The sequence below is a fragment of the Uloborus diversus genome, chromosome 1 (genome assembly GCF_026930045.1).
Source record: "Uloborus diversus isolate 005 chromosome 1, Udiv.v.3.1, whole genome shotgun sequence".
In the NCBI taxonomy this organism is placed as follows: Eukaryota; Metazoa; Arthropoda; class Arachnida; order Araneae; family Uloboridae; genus Uloborus; species Uloborus diversus.
In genome coordinates, this window is record NC_072731.1 from 151,671,505 (window position 1) to 151,688,969 (window position 17,465).

The 17,465-nt window shown below is 34.4% G+C and overlaps 1 protein-coding gene across 1 annotated transcript in view; it reads left to right on the plus strand.

Annotated features, from left to right (window-relative positions):
* Positions 1-17,465, plus strand: part of LOC129222136 (sodium/mannose cotransporter SLC5A10-like) — a 79,259-nt gene that overhangs the window by 40,380 nt on the left and 21,414 nt on the right. Inside the window, exons 8-9 of the mRNA XM_054856590.1 lie at positions 3,993-4,213; positions 11,597-11,732. Of these exons, the coding sequence (XP_054712565.1) occupies positions 3,993-4,213; positions 11,597-11,732 (357 nt within the window). The remainder of the gene's footprint in view (positions 1-3,992; positions 4,214-11,596; positions 11,733-17,465) is intronic.

Here is a 17,465-nt window from a genome sequence, read left to right on the forward strand (position 1 = left end):
AAATCAACCAAACACCGAATTATAAAATAAACACTGATTTAAATTACTATACGATGAATTATTTTAAATACCTAACTAATTATATATGATCTCTTAATTTTTAATAACCTTTTGAAGTCGGGGCCTCCTATAAAAACTACATAACGTAACTGACAACCCACCGAATCCTGAATTAAACACTAATTTAACTATACGCGAAATTAGTCTTTAAAACTAAACCTACTCAGTTACGTTAGGTAGTAGTTTATAGGAGGCCCCACTTCAAAAGGTTATTAAAAATTAAGAGATCGTATATAATTAGTTAGGTATTTAAAATAATTCATCGTATAGTAATTTAAATCAGTGTTTATTTTATGATTCGGTGATTAGTTTAGTTGATTTTTGTACTGGAATTGTAAAATAAATTTCATTTCTATGTTTAGGTAGGAAATAGAATGTTAGTGTAATCAGTCATTTTTTGCTTTTTAGTTCCTGGGTATTTTTTGAAGGCGGTTTTTTTTAAATTTAAAAGTAATTTATTTTTTGCTTTTTAGTGGTGTAAATAACACGGCGAGCGTCTCGGAGACTTCCGACGACTGTGAAAAAAGGCTTTTTCAAATGCGTACTTATGTACAAAAAAAAATTGTCTTCATCATTTGTTCAACTTTATCAAAGTTTGCTTTCCGAAAGCAAATGCACAAGTTAATAATTAAAAAAAAAAAAAGAAAAAAAAAAAAACGAAATCGCTTTAAGTTTAAATTTGTAAAATTGTAAATTTTAGAATTTTAATATTGTAAATTGTAAATTATGTTTCGCAATTAGTGTCATGTAACTCGTGATAAAAGTCGCATGTTTCTTCACATGGCCCCACTATAGATGAAGATTAAAAATTCTACTAGAATGAATTTTATGTTTGCTTCAGAGAATCCTTAATTCAAAATTTTCATTATCATTTCTCTTAAGGGGTCTAAGGATCCTTAACCTTCAAAATTTTCGACTTTCTGGAAAAAATATATGTTATGCATATTTTAATTCAGAACAACTTGATACCTTATTTATTAACATACACCAAAAACTTTCCAAGTTATTGTAAAAATGCGTAAACTTTCCCCATAGAGGTTTATGTTAACAGCAGCTGTTTAAGCCTCTTTTTCTCAGGTGCCGGTTTCTTCGGTTTTCTCGTTTTGCGCGCATAATATCTCAGAAAGTTTCTTATATATTTCCGTAAAACTTTTCATACTTGTTTGTCTGGTTTATATTTATGACCTGAACCTAAATTTGTTTAATTTTTTTTTAAATTATTTATTTATTTTTTAAAATTTTACAAGTCATAATCAAAAATTTCCAAATTTTTGGGCAAAAAATATATATTTTTTAATATTACCTTTCATTTTTAGTTAAAATTTAGGTTCAGATCATAAATATATACCAGAAAAACATGTATAAAAGGTTTTACGGAAATATATTAGAAACTTTCTGAGATATCATGCGCGCAAAACGAGAAAACCGAAGAAACCGATACCTGAGAAAAAGAGGCTTAAACAGCTGCTATTAACATAAATCTCTATGGGGAAAGTTTACGCATTTTTACGATAACTTGAAAAGTTTTTGGCGTATGGTAAAAAATAAGGTATCAAATTGTTCAGTATCAAATTATGCATAACATATATTTTTTCCAGAAAGTCGAAAATTTTGAAGGTTAAAGGTCCTTAGACCCCTTAATAATATATGTTCTAAATACTTTCTTTAACTATAGGTAAAGAAAGTATAAACCTTTGTTTTATGGCCTTTGTTTATCAATGGGTTTTATATTTAATCGTTTGTGAGGGAAATTGCATGAAATTTATTGGTTTTCCCTAAAGAACAAATAGGGTTAATCAAAGATTTGGAACATAAGTTAGACCACCCCATCCCTAAACAAAACCACCACTAAACAAAAAAAAAGCATAAAATCCGGTTCACTAAGTGAGACGATATACAAAGTTAATAAAATACAAATCGCTTTAAATGTGAGTATGATATTTGAAGAGTTCCCTCAATTTCATCAAACCTGAACTTGATTAACATTAGACCACCGAGGAACTATGCTGTTTCAAACAAAAAAAAGACTTTTCCTTATCGGTACAGGCAAGGGCTTACACAAAAATTTTGTAGCCCATCACAAATGACTTTTCCGGGCCCCTCTCCATATTGTTTACCCCTATATTTCACCGTTAGTTACAAAAATATTGGGCTCCCTCCAGGCTCGGGCCCGGGCCAACAGGTGTCCCTCCCCCTCCCTGTGCACGCCCCTTGGTACAGGTGTCTTCGAGTATTCATGGAACATTGTACAAAGAAAAAACAAATCCGACGAGTTCAGAACCTTCTCCTTTTTTTGAAGCCTGCTAATTAATGTAACCCTAATTTCAAATTGAACTGGCGGCATCGTGAAATTGTAAATCTAGAATATTGGTCAAACTTCAGAAATCATACACAGTTATAATGTACATTATTAAAGAATACAAATTAAATCGTGGGGAAGTGGTGTTCTGTATTCAATTCCCCCTCAATTGAACACTAAATATATTTAAAAATTGGAATATTAAATAAAAAACTTTATATTTTAGTGCCTAAATAAAGTTATTTATTAGTAAATAAAATATTAAGGTAATTGATTCATTTATTAAAGTAGCAAAATGTATTTAATTTACTGCTTTGCTACTCAGAAATAAATACATTAGTAACACCTATAACAAAAAATTACCATGCGGTGCAGCGTTGAGAAAATTAATCATCCATGTGCCGCATGAATTAAATATCGTTCAAGAGAGAGCCAAAACCTTAGATGTGAAAATACACCGATCACGGCAACACCACGTGACCATGGCGTATGAAATTTTAAGTTTCTTGGATTTCTCCGAGACCCCTTATCAGATCCAGACTAAATTACAAGGGGACCATCTGGGAAATATACACTTCCAAACAATATTTTTTTTTTTTCAAATAGGTCTAGTAGTGTTGGAATAATTCGAAAGCACACATAAAAAGCCGCAATCCGAAATCATAACCTCCTTTTTTGAAGTCGATTACCAGAGTTGCCACCCCGTAAATTTGTGTGTTTATAAGGTCTGTTTACGGAAGGAGGGGGATGGAGAGGAACTCTCAGTAGCTTCAATTTCTTAAAATTCTTTGGGGATGAGCACCCAAACACTTTTTTTCATGAAATCACCGAAGATCATCTAAAATTGCGCTATCAGAGCTACAATTTCGAAAATTTTCCGGGGGAGAACCCCCAGATCCCCCTTATTTCTGTAAATGCAGCATTACACACGCAACTAAATTCCTGTTGTTAAGTTTCTTACTCTGCATAAACTCTGTGGAGTGCACACTTTTAATGATTTTACATCTTATTTATATTTTTCATCAAATTCTGATTTTCAGACAGTTTTAGTCTATTGATCTCGCGATGACCTTGCTAACAAAAACCTAGTTTCATGTTTTTCATTTTAAGTTTGATTTTTTTCCTACATATTTCATTTTATATCTATTTAAAAATATTTATCTTTTGCTTTTAATTTTTATGGGGAATTCGTGTTGTTAGACGCAAGAATGATTGGTTTCTTTATCACCTAAATTGGAGGGGTGGGGGGAATCTTGGAAACTAAAACTTGGCTACACCCCCTTGTCGGGCAAGCTTGCCTCCCCGTAGGGGATTTTCTAGCGCCACCACTGGACGTCCCCTACGGTATCTCTATGCTGTAATTTTTATTAAATTGACTTAATGTCTTTCAAGTTCTATTAATATCAAAAGTGGTTACTGCAAGTAATGTCTATAGAGCACTTGTGGTGGTATTCAACAGATGTTCGACCCTCGGTCAGGCAGCCAAATCGACGGTCGAAGCCTTATTCAACCAGGCAGTTCGGGTGTTTGACCGAGGGTCGAACCGTCTGGTGAATACGACTGCAAGATGATTTTGACACCACTTTTGTAGTCAATAAAGAAATCACATAGAGGTTTTAATACTTTCTTTTAGGTTTCCAACACGTTGGTGGATATTCTGCTCTAATAGAGGCTTTTAAAAACGTTTCAATCGACGCAACATTTGTGGGGTACAATGCTCTCAATGAGTCATGCAGTGCTGTTCCCGAAAATTACATGAGCTTACTTCGTTCGCCTTCCGATCCAGAATTACCGATGACGGGGATGACGTTTGGACTAACGATCAGCGCCGTCTGGTATTGGTGTTCAGATCAAGTGAGTACTTGTAGAAGCAAATATAATATCTGTCTTGCGGGAGAAGGGAAGAAATGCAGCCTAAATACGGCATTTAAAAGGGGATAACAATCACAATTTTTATAGCTAAGTGTGAGAATAATAAAACTTCTAGTTTTATAGGAATTGAATTACTTATAGGACGTGTCCTCTGCCGGTGGTGTACTTCCAGGGTAAAACATTTGGGAGAACTCCTGCAAACATAAGTAAATGAAATCAAAAAGTGGGAAGTCGATTGAGTTAAACTTTCGAAAATTGGAGGAACGTCCGTGTAAAAACAAAGAAATAGAGAAAGATGCTGCCCTCTTGCATCCCCCTTGACTACACCTCTGCAATGGTGGATTTACCATATCGCAGTTGCGAGCGGCACTACGACCGCAAGGGTTCTGAAGAAGATTCAAAACTGCACATTGTTAATGTTTTTCATGATTCTGGAATAGACAAAGGAGCCCCAAAATGTATTACCGCTGGCCCCCAAACCTGTAAATCCGCCACTACACCACTGTAAATAAATGTACTATCTTAAGCAGGCATTACACCATACCGCTCGTTACCTAACTAAAACCTACAACTTCCATTTCCTTTAAAAGAAGTAAACCTACGTTGACTTTGAAGACCCACCCTAAGCCCCGACTCGAAAGAGGACGTTCCCAAAACTTTTACAGAAAGGCTGATTGACCTTTTACTACAATTTATTTAATTATTTATTTATTTTAATTGTGACATCGGGTTAAATAACTTGTCTATAGAGTAAAGCAAGTTATTGAGTGATTTACTCACAGGATAAATTTAAAGCATACGTATTTGCTGCATGCTGTGCAGTTGAATCTCCGCTGGAAAAGTTTACTGCCTAACGTTGCAATTAACTCATTAATTGCAACGTTAATCAATCCGTATTATAGAATCAGCAGTTTTTCCGCAGATACCATATAATTGGTATCAAATGACATGTTAACATTGGTTTTAAAACATTTTCTTTCTTTTCCTCATACACAAACTAACTCTTTCCCTTGTAGAGAAATATGCTTGGAATATCCACAACGTCACCGCAAGATTATTGACACTTGCCCTTTTATTGCTCCTGATAAGAGTTTTAAATTACACTGCATGACTGATTAATGCTGGTGGGAAATGACAAGTCACGCAGCATTTGACATCTGTCTGGCATTTTACTGTTGTAGACTACTATCGATGAAAGCAATGAAACTGCCTTTTTGTAAGCTCAAAATGTATTAATTAATCAAGATATTGGTAGCTGTGAAGTTGCGGAGAATTTTCACCAATCATGGAGAAACATTCATTTTCTTTTTGGCTCTCAAAGCGGTTGTTTCCTTTAGTCAAAAGTACTACTTTTAGTCACTAAAATTGATAGAATAAGCAAAAAAAAAAAAAAAATAATAATAATAATAACATGGACCCAGAAAATACTTTCATTTTCCCAACAGTTATTTTTCAATTATTTTTTTAAAATGTCCAATTTTTCAAACAAGGCGTGGTCTTTATGACGTCACAAATGATATCCTTTGGCGCATTTTTCGCTGCGTTTCCACGTTATCATAATCAAGCAGTGAGTTAAAAATTGCCTCTACGCTTGCTATCAACCATATCGTTGCCAGTACACGTGAGTAAAGATGCGAGTTAAATATTGTGCTCTTCTCATTGACAACAGTGAATGGCATTTCATCATTTGTGATGTCATCAGCAGAAACATAAGCAATGAAAGCGCACCGATTTAAGTATTTTTTTTTTTTTTTTTAAATATTAACCTTAAACAAATCATTTAAAAAATGGTCATATCCCATGTTTTTAAGCATGCTCTTTCAAAAAAAAAATAAATAAATACTTTTAAAATTTCAGAAACGACTCATTGCCGCTGCGTTTGATGATTTTCCATGAACTGTTGAACCACAAAAGATTTCTGATATTTCTAAATTCTGCATAAATATTGCTCTGTAAACGTACAGCGGGAAGAAGATTTCTAAATTTATTCATGTGGCACTTTTTGTTGCAAATACAGGAGTGTTGCTTACCTTCTCTCAGTATGAAAAATTGTACACACATTTTTGATTACACACATGAGGCAGTGAGAAGCAAAGGGATGTAAGTGACAAAATTAAAAATTTGCAGATAACCCATTGAGAAGGAATAGGGGGAGCAATTTCGAGTTGACCGTAACCGCTGAAAAGTTTTCATTAGCTGAAGCCATGCATGATAACAACCTTTAACTGTAGAAGGGAAAAATTAGATTTATAGAAATAATGTAGTATTTTAGCATTGTAAACTGTTAGGAAAAGACCGCACCAGGAGGTCCAGTAACTTTTCCCTAGCATGTACGAATGTTTTTTTTACTTCTAAATAAAGAAAAAATAACATTTATATGCATTCAACGAGTACATATTCCACAGTTGCCTATAATTTTTAAATTTTTGTACTTATTTTATCTATAAAAGTTATAAAACATTGTATATTTTGAGTGCAAATAACATTTTAGTTCCATAAAAACACTTTTTACTTAACTAGTAATTATTTTAACGGCTCTTAAGCATTTTATGTACATTTGCTTTGTTGGCGAGTATCTTCTCGCCAAGCTCCTGTGAACAGCAGATGCGCAAAAATAAAGATTTGCTATTTTTATGCTTCAATTTAAATACTAGTATGCCTGCGTATGAAATCATTTCAAAACATTGATTACAATACATATGAATCCATTAATTTTCAATCAATAACAGAACACTTTAAACTATTTGTACATGCCCGTCATTTCAGGGAATAAACATCAAAATGCATGAAAACTGCAGTTACATTATATTTTAAAATTCGGAAAGAAGTGGGGAGAGGGAGTTTGAATGATAGGCCTGTATTTGTATCCGTTTATTTATTTATTATTATGCGGTAAAGGAGTTGGAGCCAGAGTTGCTTTGATTTGTAGCCCCGACTTCATAATAAGCCCTGATCCGTCGTCTGAAAAATATTTTATGCCAAAAGAGAGATTGCGTGCCAAAACGCGACAACTTCCCAGCCAAACAAGTCACCTGACCTGGGAAACATTGGATCCCAAGCTTATTTCACTGAGACATTTGCTGTGGCTTCCTCCATTAGTATTCCTTTTCAATGAGATAACCAGCACAAATGATAGGAGAATCTCTCCTGTGCTTTCGGGCTAGAAATGGTACCAGTAGCTCCAGTGAGCGCTGCTTTACAGCATGATTTAGAAGAAAAAAATCAATGAAATCCTTTCTAGGACCGGAACTTTAAACATGACTTATTCGAAATTTTAAATTATCTACTTACATCCCTTCGCTTCTCACTGTCTCATATATATTAGGGTCAGCCGAAAAACAACTTTTTTTTCCATTTCGATGATGGGTAATGCGGAAAAGGTACCATTGATGAAGCAAAGTGCACACGAAAAATTTGAATTTTTTCGCAAAATTTCTTGATCTGCCGCAATGGAGTCGTTTCCGAAATTTTAAAAGTATTTTTTTCTGAAAGAGCTCTGACCAATTTTTAAATAATTTGTTTAAGTTTAATATTTTTAAAAAATTACTTAAATCGGTGCGCTTTCACTGTTTACGCTTCTGCCGATGACATCACAAATGATGAAAAAGCCATTCAGTGTTGCCATTCAAAGAACAAAATATTTAATTCGCATCTTTACTCACGTGTATTGGCAACGATATGGTTGATAGCAAGCGTAGAGCGCAATTTTAATTCGTTTCTTGATTATTATAACGTGGAAACGCAGTAGAAAGATGCGCCAAAGAGCATCATCACTTGTGACGTCAACAAGATCACGCCTTGTTTAAAAAATCGGAAATTTAAAAAAATTTAAAAATTTATTAAAAATAACTGTTGGGGAAAATGAAAGTATTTTCTAGGTTCATGATATTTTTTTTTTTTTTTTTTTGCTTATTCTATCAATTTCAGTCATAAAAAGTACGGGTACTACTTTTGACTGAAGGAAACAATCCCACTGGGTTGAAGGTTTGAAAAAATGCTGTTTTTTTTTTTTCATGTTTTTAGCCAAAATTAGTAAAATTAGTATGTTTCTATTTTCGATGCTGAGTTGCGGTGCCATTGGAAAAGGTGCCATTGGTGGCACTAAACTCCCATAAAAACTTTGAGGTGTGTGGTATAGTTCTTTCTTTTGCTACAAATGAGTAGAAGTTTTGATAATTTTCAGTTTCTTTAACGTTTTTAATAAATTTTCTCAAATAGTAAAAATTTTGTTTTCGCCATATTTCTCTGCCATAATTATATAGTTTTATCAAATGCGATGTATTTTTAGATGCGAGGTGTGTTATAAATTAACTGCTTATTGCGTATAATTTTTTTAATTTAAAATATGCTTTTAGAAAACTTAGTGCAGCTCTCTATTTGGTTTGCATTCAAAACCTACGGGAGTAAAGCAGAATTCATTCGTAATCACTGTTAAATCTTTTAAAATAAGAACAAAGTTGTTATCTCTGAACTGAAAACAGTCTCATAAAATGACCCCCCTCCCTCTCCCGTAAGAACAGGAAAAGAAAAAAAAAGGTGTCATTGCAGGTGTTAAAAAAAGAAGGAAATAAATAAAAAATACTGCAACATTTGGTGTACATTTTTCATACGAACGAACTCCAGTTCTGACACCTGATATATAAAATAGAGAAAGTAGGGAACCGAAGAACTGACTCAATCAAACCCAAGCTGATGGCATGCGAAAACTTACTTATGTTATCATTATAGGTTACCTCTGTCATGTATTTCTACATTGGCAAAAGAAAAGGAAACTACTGCAAATTTGAGCACAGACCAAAAATACGAAATTGATAGCCGTGCAAATGTTTTAAATGGACTGTGCTCTCCAGAGTTTCAATACAGCTTTCCAGTGCCTATTATGTAGTCTAGGTGGCTCATAGCTGTCCACAGAACTGTGCTTCCACTTAAGTACCTTGAAACCCGAAGATGCCTCACGATGTCTCGCACTGTTCGTAATATGAATTGATTTGCCCATATGATTTGTCCAAAGAAACGACCAGGGTACGCAAAAAAGATTTTAAATAGTAAATAACATGGCCATCCTAAGAATTCACGACAATGCTACCTCAGAAATGGAAACTGACGAAAGTCAAGGTATCAAAACATTGTGATGAATATTAATTGAATAAATAGATAACAATTAAAAGAAGATACAAGGATCAAGAAATTCGTGTGTTCAAGGTTTAGGGCTCTAAAACTAAAATTCAGGTTAACTGAATACGACGATATGCTCCGGTTCGGTTCTCAACCCATATCAGCCAACCTCGAATCACGAAATGTCTTTTACCACAAGAAACTGAAATAAACATAGTATCCGAAACCATTTTAGAATCTGCAGTATTACGCCAGCTGTGTGTAGTAAACAGAAATACTACTAAAATGGCACGAAATTTGTAGATAACTACAAGGAGAAGATGCTTTCAATGTAAGAATACCGTAACAGAAGTAAAAGCGCTAAAATGCAGAAATTCAACTCGAAAACAGCTTTTATCACCTAAAACAGTGCAGATAAAAACTCTCTGTTAAAGGTACAAGTAGAAAAATTTTTTGTAAATCCACTCTATATTTAGCTCTTTGTTGAGTTCTGTGCTGTTTAACCTTAATTTTGAACGAAGCAGCTCAAAGTTTTCGAATAGCACCTTTCAGATTTTATGCGCAATAGGTAGTTAATTTATGACTACCGCGCATCTAAAAATGCATCAGATGTGATAAAACTATATAATTATGGCAGAGAAATATGTCGAAAACAAAATTTTTACTATTTGAGAAAATTTATTGAAAACGTTAAAAAAACTGAAAATTGCCAAACTTTCTACTCATTTGTGGCAACGGAAAGAACTATGCCACACACCTCAAAATTTTTATGGGAGTTTAGTGCTACCAATGGCACCTTTTCCGCGCAACTCGTCATCGAAAATAGAAACGTACAAATTTTTACTAATTTGGCTGAAAACATGAAAAAACAGCATTTTTTCGAAATTTCAACCCAATTGCGGCAAATCAAGAAATTGTGCAAAAAAATTCAAATTTTTTATGTGAACTTTGCTCCACCAATGACATTTTTCCGCTTTACCCATCATCGAAATAAAAAAAAAAGTTGTTTTTCGGCCCACCCTAATATGTATATGTTACTGTGAAAGACCAAAATTACAGAACGTAGACTTTCACCCAGCGCCGGATCTTCGAATTTTTCAAGTCGGGACATATAAAACTGCCGCTTATTTCCCATCTTCCTTCTAGTTTTACATCGAGTTTCAACGGGGGAAAAAACACAGAATTAGGGAGAGTTTGCCGCCCATCAAAAGTTGCACCAAGGAAGTAATCACATGCAAAGCAAACATGGTGGAACATTTAATTCACTTCCTATTCCGATCCAGAATTGTGAATTCTTCTTCGAACATCAATGCGAATCACTTTGCCGTAATCATGTTTTCTTAAACTCCTTTTCAAATTTGATTTCAGTTCTCTGTTTATTTAAGCAGAAAGACGTTGCGGTTTTCCTGGTTCTTGACTTCTCTAATGTAAATTTTATCAACTCTGTCAGATTCCACTTCTCTTATCATTGTTGAAATGTTCATAGAATCTTCCAAGGGTTTCCCATAGTTCAATGAAGGCAATACATACAAGCATCTATGTTCCTTAAGGCTCGTTGCTTTCTTCACACTGTTAATTAATGCATCCTTTTATGCTGTTCATAGTTATATTTCATTAATAATGTTTTTTTTTAAATAAATATTACATTGCTTATTTGGAGGAGATGTGTAACCTGTTAATCATTAATGATGGACGAAACTCAGTCGCACAACAAACCATGAAGGGCCAAGGGCTATTTTTCCTATCTCAGTTTACGAGACCGAGGGCTCAGGGGTGCAAGAACAGGTGTTCCAATTAGGTGAATAACCGAACGTGGAACCCCCAGGGTTTAGTTACCAAGCACGCTTGGTACTCATTTTATAGACTCACTAAAAGGATTAAAAGCTGAGTAGTTGTTAACAATTTTGTCAAATAAATCTCATTTCACGTGTAAAATTCAAAACTACAAATAATAATAATAATAATAATTCAGCATACAAAATCATGAAACAACCTACAAAAAAAAAAAGCAAAAATACTTGCTTTTATTAAAAATGGTATAAAGAGACCAATAGAGCGTTTACTTAACATAAGAGGTTATTCGAATTTCAAACATAAATGTATTAAACATATAAAAATCATGCAATCTTAGTAAAGAATTTGAGGAGTTCAAAATGAAATTCGAATTTTCTAATTCACCAAATCTTTACGGGGAAAAGAATGTAAATGAAGTTCCTTGTATGTACGCTCATGCAACTTTTGCTCTTTTAGGTGATTGTTCAAAGGGTGCTATCCGCAAGAAATCTCTCCCATGCCAAAGGTGGCTGTATTTTGGCAGGATACCTTAAACTGCTGCCCCTTTTTTTGCTCATCTTTCCCGGCATGGCATCTAGAGTACTGTTTCCAAGTGAGTAGGAATCGGTTTCAGAATTGTTCTGTTCTATTTTTATTCAAAAATGCACGCAATTATGAAGTATGTACTAGCAAATTTTGAATATTTATTTAAACACTAGTGGCACCCGCACGGCTTTGCCCGTAGTAGAAAATTAAAAGGTCATTTGGTTCGCCTGTATATTAACAAATAATGGAGGATGAATTTATCGCCAATTGGCTATGTTAAATGGCTCGCCAATGTTACGGTGCCACGTTATGATTATTTCGTAATTTACTATTCTACGTTGTGATCATTTGCTCGGAAAAAGTTTCTTAAAATTAGAATAGAAAAAGAACAAAATCGAATTTTCGAAAAATCGCTTCTTGGTGCACACCCCCATGCTACAAACTCACTTTGTGCCAAATTTCATGAAAATCGGACGAACGGTCTAGGCGCTTTGCGCGCCACAGACATCCTACAGACAGACTTTGAGCTTTATTATTAGTAAAGATAAAGATTAAACTACACATTGTATATGTAATCTATAATTGTTGTTGTTAATAATAGTATGGGTCAAAAAAGTATTTCATTTAACGTGTTATTTAAAATAACAGGATAATGTAATATTTTGCAAGCTATTTTGAACATTGTTTATGAGAAGCAAAAGCGAAAAACATTCAATAAATCAGCTTTGATTCTTTTTTTTTTACAATAATAGTCTTGTAAAGGAGAAGAAGAACTTACAGTCAAAGTAACGTTTTTTTCTGATTTTTGAATAAGATATAACTGAGAGAAGAGAAATGTGTAACGAAAAATGACTTTACGAATTACTTACAAGAGGGTGGTGCAATTTATGAACAATTTTCAACATTAAATAATGTATGCATAAATGTGGGTTTTAAATAAAATATGCCTTTCGGTCAGTTAATCATTGGTCAATTAATTGAATTTGATTCTAATTAATGTTTTGCCAGGTTGAAATCTTTTTGAGGGAAACTGAAGCTAGGGATGGAAAACTTTTTTCAAAAGAGTGTCATTTTCTGGAGAATAAAAAGTTCTGCGTACCACTTTCAACTCTTTAAACTAACTGAAAAATGCAAAAATTGAGAGGGGAAATGGGCTGATTGTGTGATAAATATGTTGCTTTGCTCAAATAGCACATTTTTTCTGTAATTATAAGTAGCGGAGAAGCTCAGTATAGAAAAGCTCGTTGCTTTAGAACACAATACGAGCTCAGCTCGTATTGTGTTTAGACAACGCACATCATGATCGCGCAACAGAAGGCAAGTCCTAGAGCTCATTGGTGAATACAATGGTTTACTTAAAACTTCTCTTCCAAAATAATTTTCACGCAACGTAACAAAACCTTTTACGCTTGGAACAACTGTGTGAGATGCCCCATCTGGGCAAACAATTTATAATTTTATCCAATATTGTAATGGTTTAACTCCAGTTTCGCTCCGACATTCAAAATTTCTTTCCTCCATAAATATATCAAAACTGAAAAACAGGAAGAAAAGAAATTTTGTATTGGCGAAACTGGGCGGGGGGGGGGGGGGGGGACGGCATTCTAATCTCATTCATTAATTTGTTTCTCTGCTTAAGTATAAACAAACAACATAGAATCTGAAAACAGAAAGCCCAATGAGCTAAGTCTGCGCGCATGCGCAGTCGCTGTGGCAAATTTGTGATATTCGCGATTTAACGTCTAGTTGCAACTGTTGAATATGTTTTAGTCTTGATTGAATTTCATTTCCTAAGACAACTTTGGAATAACTGTTAGATCTGTTCTAACCTTGCAATTGCATTCCGAGATAAACAAACCCTATGAGCTGAGAGTAAGTACATAAGAATTTAGGGAAAATTAGTGATTTTCAAACTTTAATTACTCCAGCCCATGATGTCCCTGGGGGTTGAATTTTTGTATATGTATGTATTCAATGGCCTCCCAAGAATATGTATACAAAAAATCATTACCGTATCCCCCCGGGGGGCTGTGATAGAACCCCGGGAAGGTACAATTTGGGGGGTAAAAACGAGGGGGGAAGGGGAGGGGCCTCAAATGGCACAAAAGGCACATCAGTAGGGCGCAAGGAATGTGTGTTCGAAATTTCAGCTTGATTCCTTTTTTCGTCTGGGCTGTAGCCCTGTCAAAGAAAGCGAAAACGTTATGGAACAGCGATTTTATAACTTTAATACCTCTCCCTGATGGTCTAGGGGATTGTATTTTGGTTTACGGCGTCAGGGGCCACTAGAAATTAAGTGTACCAAAAATCAACTCCAGGGGTCTTCATGGGGCTGAGATACAGAGGGGTGAAAAACACAAAAAACCCCAATTCGTTCTGTCGCGTAATCTTGTTCTTGGTCGCTTTCTTTTCTTTCGTCTTTGGCGGTGGATTTGCTTCTGTTGGCTGCTGACGTTTGGTTTCCGTGGCGGGGCGGGACGCTCCCGCGTCCCGTAATTGGATTCGTGCAAATTTTCGAATTTTGACGGATTCGAACGTTTTGAGGTGTGCTGAGTCCATTGCGACCATTTTTGGAAAATGTCTGTCTCTGTGTGTGTGTGTGTGTGTGTGTATGTGTGTGTGTTCGTGTGTGTGTCACGTCTGTGTGTGACCAGTTTTTTTGTGGCCGCTGTACAGCAAAAACTACCGCATTAAATCGAACGAAATTCGGTACACATATGTGCCGCTATGTGAACTTGTGCCTATTGATTTTTGGCGCGAATTCCTCCAAGGGGGGTGGAGCAAAGGGACGTTTTTTGAGTTACGCGTGCTTGCTATTCCTCAGGAAGTAACTGGCGGAATCAAACAAAATTTGGTCCATATATTGCCATTGACAGGAACAGGTGCTGATTCAATTTTGGTGTCAATAACTCAAACGGGGGTTGAGCTACAGAACGTTTTTTGTCGTCAGTTGTGACTGCTGTATCTCAAGAAATAATGAACGGAATGAAAGAAAAATTTATCGCAAGTAGCCCTTAGTGGGTATAAGAGCTGATTTTATTTTGGTGTCAACAGCTAAAAAGGGGGTAGCGCAATCGCCCGTTCTGTTTTTCTATTGTGATTGCCCTATCTGAAGAAGTAATGCTACGTTCTAGTTGAAATTTGGAATATATGTGAATCCATATGTAAACATGCTTTGGTTCAATTTTGACGCCAATCGCTCCAAGAGGTGTTGATTTTTTTTTTTTTTTTTTTTTTTTTTTTTGCGAATAAAAATAGTTTTATTAATGCAACAATAAGAAAGATAAATCGTTGTCGTCTGCGTATTTCGCGTGATTTTAATTGTATGGAAATGATCGGAAATATTATCTCAATGATTCAAAATTTTTTACTGTTGCCATCTTATGTTTGTTAACAAATAAAATATTTAATTAATTCAAGCAAGGCTTTTAAAATAACTTTCAATTTTCGCTCTTTGCTTTGCTTTTGCAATTCGCAACTCCAACAAACTATAGGGGGCGCTGCAGCCACTGTCTAATGGCCGATGAAAAAACTAAAACAAACGCACGCTGTAACATATAAATTGCTTCTAAACTTAGGAAATGATAGATATTTTTGTTCGCATGTATGATTTTTTGTTCTTTATTCATTTGAAAAGATTTTTCAAAGTCTTTTGGTTATTCTGACCCATGTAGAAAGAGATTAGAAATCAAAAAGTATTACGAAAGTAAAAAATTATGCAGAACACACAGTAAGTTGTTCCGAAGCAGCCATTTTCACGATGTTGAATTCGGAATTCATAAATTTTTGGTTCGCTTCGAACGGCATTTTCATTTTGTACCGTTTTTTCTATACTTTAGTACATATTAAGTTCAGTTTCGTGACATTTCCGATATTTGTTGAAATTTTTGTCACATAGTGCACATACGTGACAGACTGTCAAGAGTAACGTTTAACACTAGATAATTTATTTCTATGAATATATGATTGGATATCAAAAGAAATCATCATGCATTTAATTCATTCGTCATGGAAATGATTTAACTGATATGCGATATCTTGTCAAGATACATTATTGTTTCACACAATTTTAAAACCATAACCCTATAAACAGATTTTTGGCGAACTTTTATTTTTTATTGTTCAAATTCTTAACGTTCTTTCTGGATTTTTCAATCTGTTCTGCGATAAATATTTTCAAAAAAATTTATTTGCATACCGTCTATTTCAGTAGGATACTGTAGTAACAAAGGTTATTAAAATCATTTATGTCGAATTAGGTTAAGGAAAAGTGTCCAGTCAATGTTGTTAAGTTCGTTTTTTTTTCATCGAATTGAAAAACTGATATTTATTCAAATTCTCTCAGAACAAGATAAATAAAATGTGTACTCACAGTTTATATCAGATATTTTCGATGTTACGCTGTTGCGGATGACGATTCCAAATGATAAATTATGCAAATAAAAAAATACACGTAACAAACTATTTGTTCTGCCCAAAATGGACACATGGAACGCAATGTTTTAGTTTTGTCGGCAGTTTTGTAAATCTCCGCAAGGTAGCGTATTCGAGCGCTGGAGTTGCGAATAGTTTTTGCATGTGTAATTTTGTTTTTGTTGGGAATATTGTTTCCTCATCAAGCATGGGGAGGGATCAGAAAAAAAAAAAAGAAAAATATAGAAGAAAGTTTCGTGATGGCCACAACATACTAGTTTTTCTTTGTGAGTGAAATATCTCAAGAAGTAATGCTACGTTCTAGATGAAATTTGGAATAAATGTAAATCCACATGTAAACAGGTGTTGGTTCAATTTTGGCGCCAATTGCTCCATTGGGGGCTGATTTTTTTTTTCTTTTCTTTTCTTTTCTTTCTGTGTGAATAAAAATAGCTTTATAATGAGGCGGTTTCCTTCAGTCAAAAGTAGTACTTTTTGGACCTGAAATTGATAAAATAAGTAAAAAAATAACATAGACCCAGAAAATACTTTCATTTTTCCAACAGTTATTTTTTAATTAATTTTTTTAAATTTCAGATTTTTCAAACAAGGCGTGGTCTTGATGACGTCACAAATGCAACCATATCGTTGCCAGTACACGTGAGTAAAGATGCGAATTAAATATTTTGCTCTGTGAATGGCAACACTGAAGGGCATTTCATCATTTGTGATGTCATCGGCAGAAGCGTTAAACAAGAAAGCGCACCGAGTTAAGTTTTTTTTTTTTTTTTTTTAATATTAAACTTAAACATTATTTTAAAAATGGTCAGATCCTATGTTTTTAAGCATGCTCTTTCAGAAAAAAATACTTTTAAAGTTTTGGAAACGACCCCATTGCAACAATAAGAAAGATAAATCGTAAAAGACTCTCGTCTGCGTATTTCGCGTGATTTTTAATTGTTGGAAAATGACCAGAAAATCGCGATGATTTAAACTTTTTAACTGTTGCCATCTTGTTAAGAAATAAATGTTTAATTATTTTAAGCAAGGCTTTTAAATTAATTTTCAACTTGCTTTTGAGATAAATCGGGAATTGGGATGGTCGTTAAGTTTTAGCGTGTGTAATTTTGTTTTTGCTGGGAATATTGCTTCCTCGTCAAGCATGAGGAGGGATCAGAATTATTAGAAAGATGTTGAAGAAAGTTTTGTGATGGCCACAGCATACTAGTTTAATGATGTCTGCCTTTGTAGCTGAAACTAGTTGGCGCAAATTAACTTAGGTTCTTCGCAATATAGAAATTATCATTCGTGTAACACAAAAATATTACTTGACTGCACATTCTCTGTAATGCCACTTTTCATTCAAGTTACTTTTTCATTCAGTTAT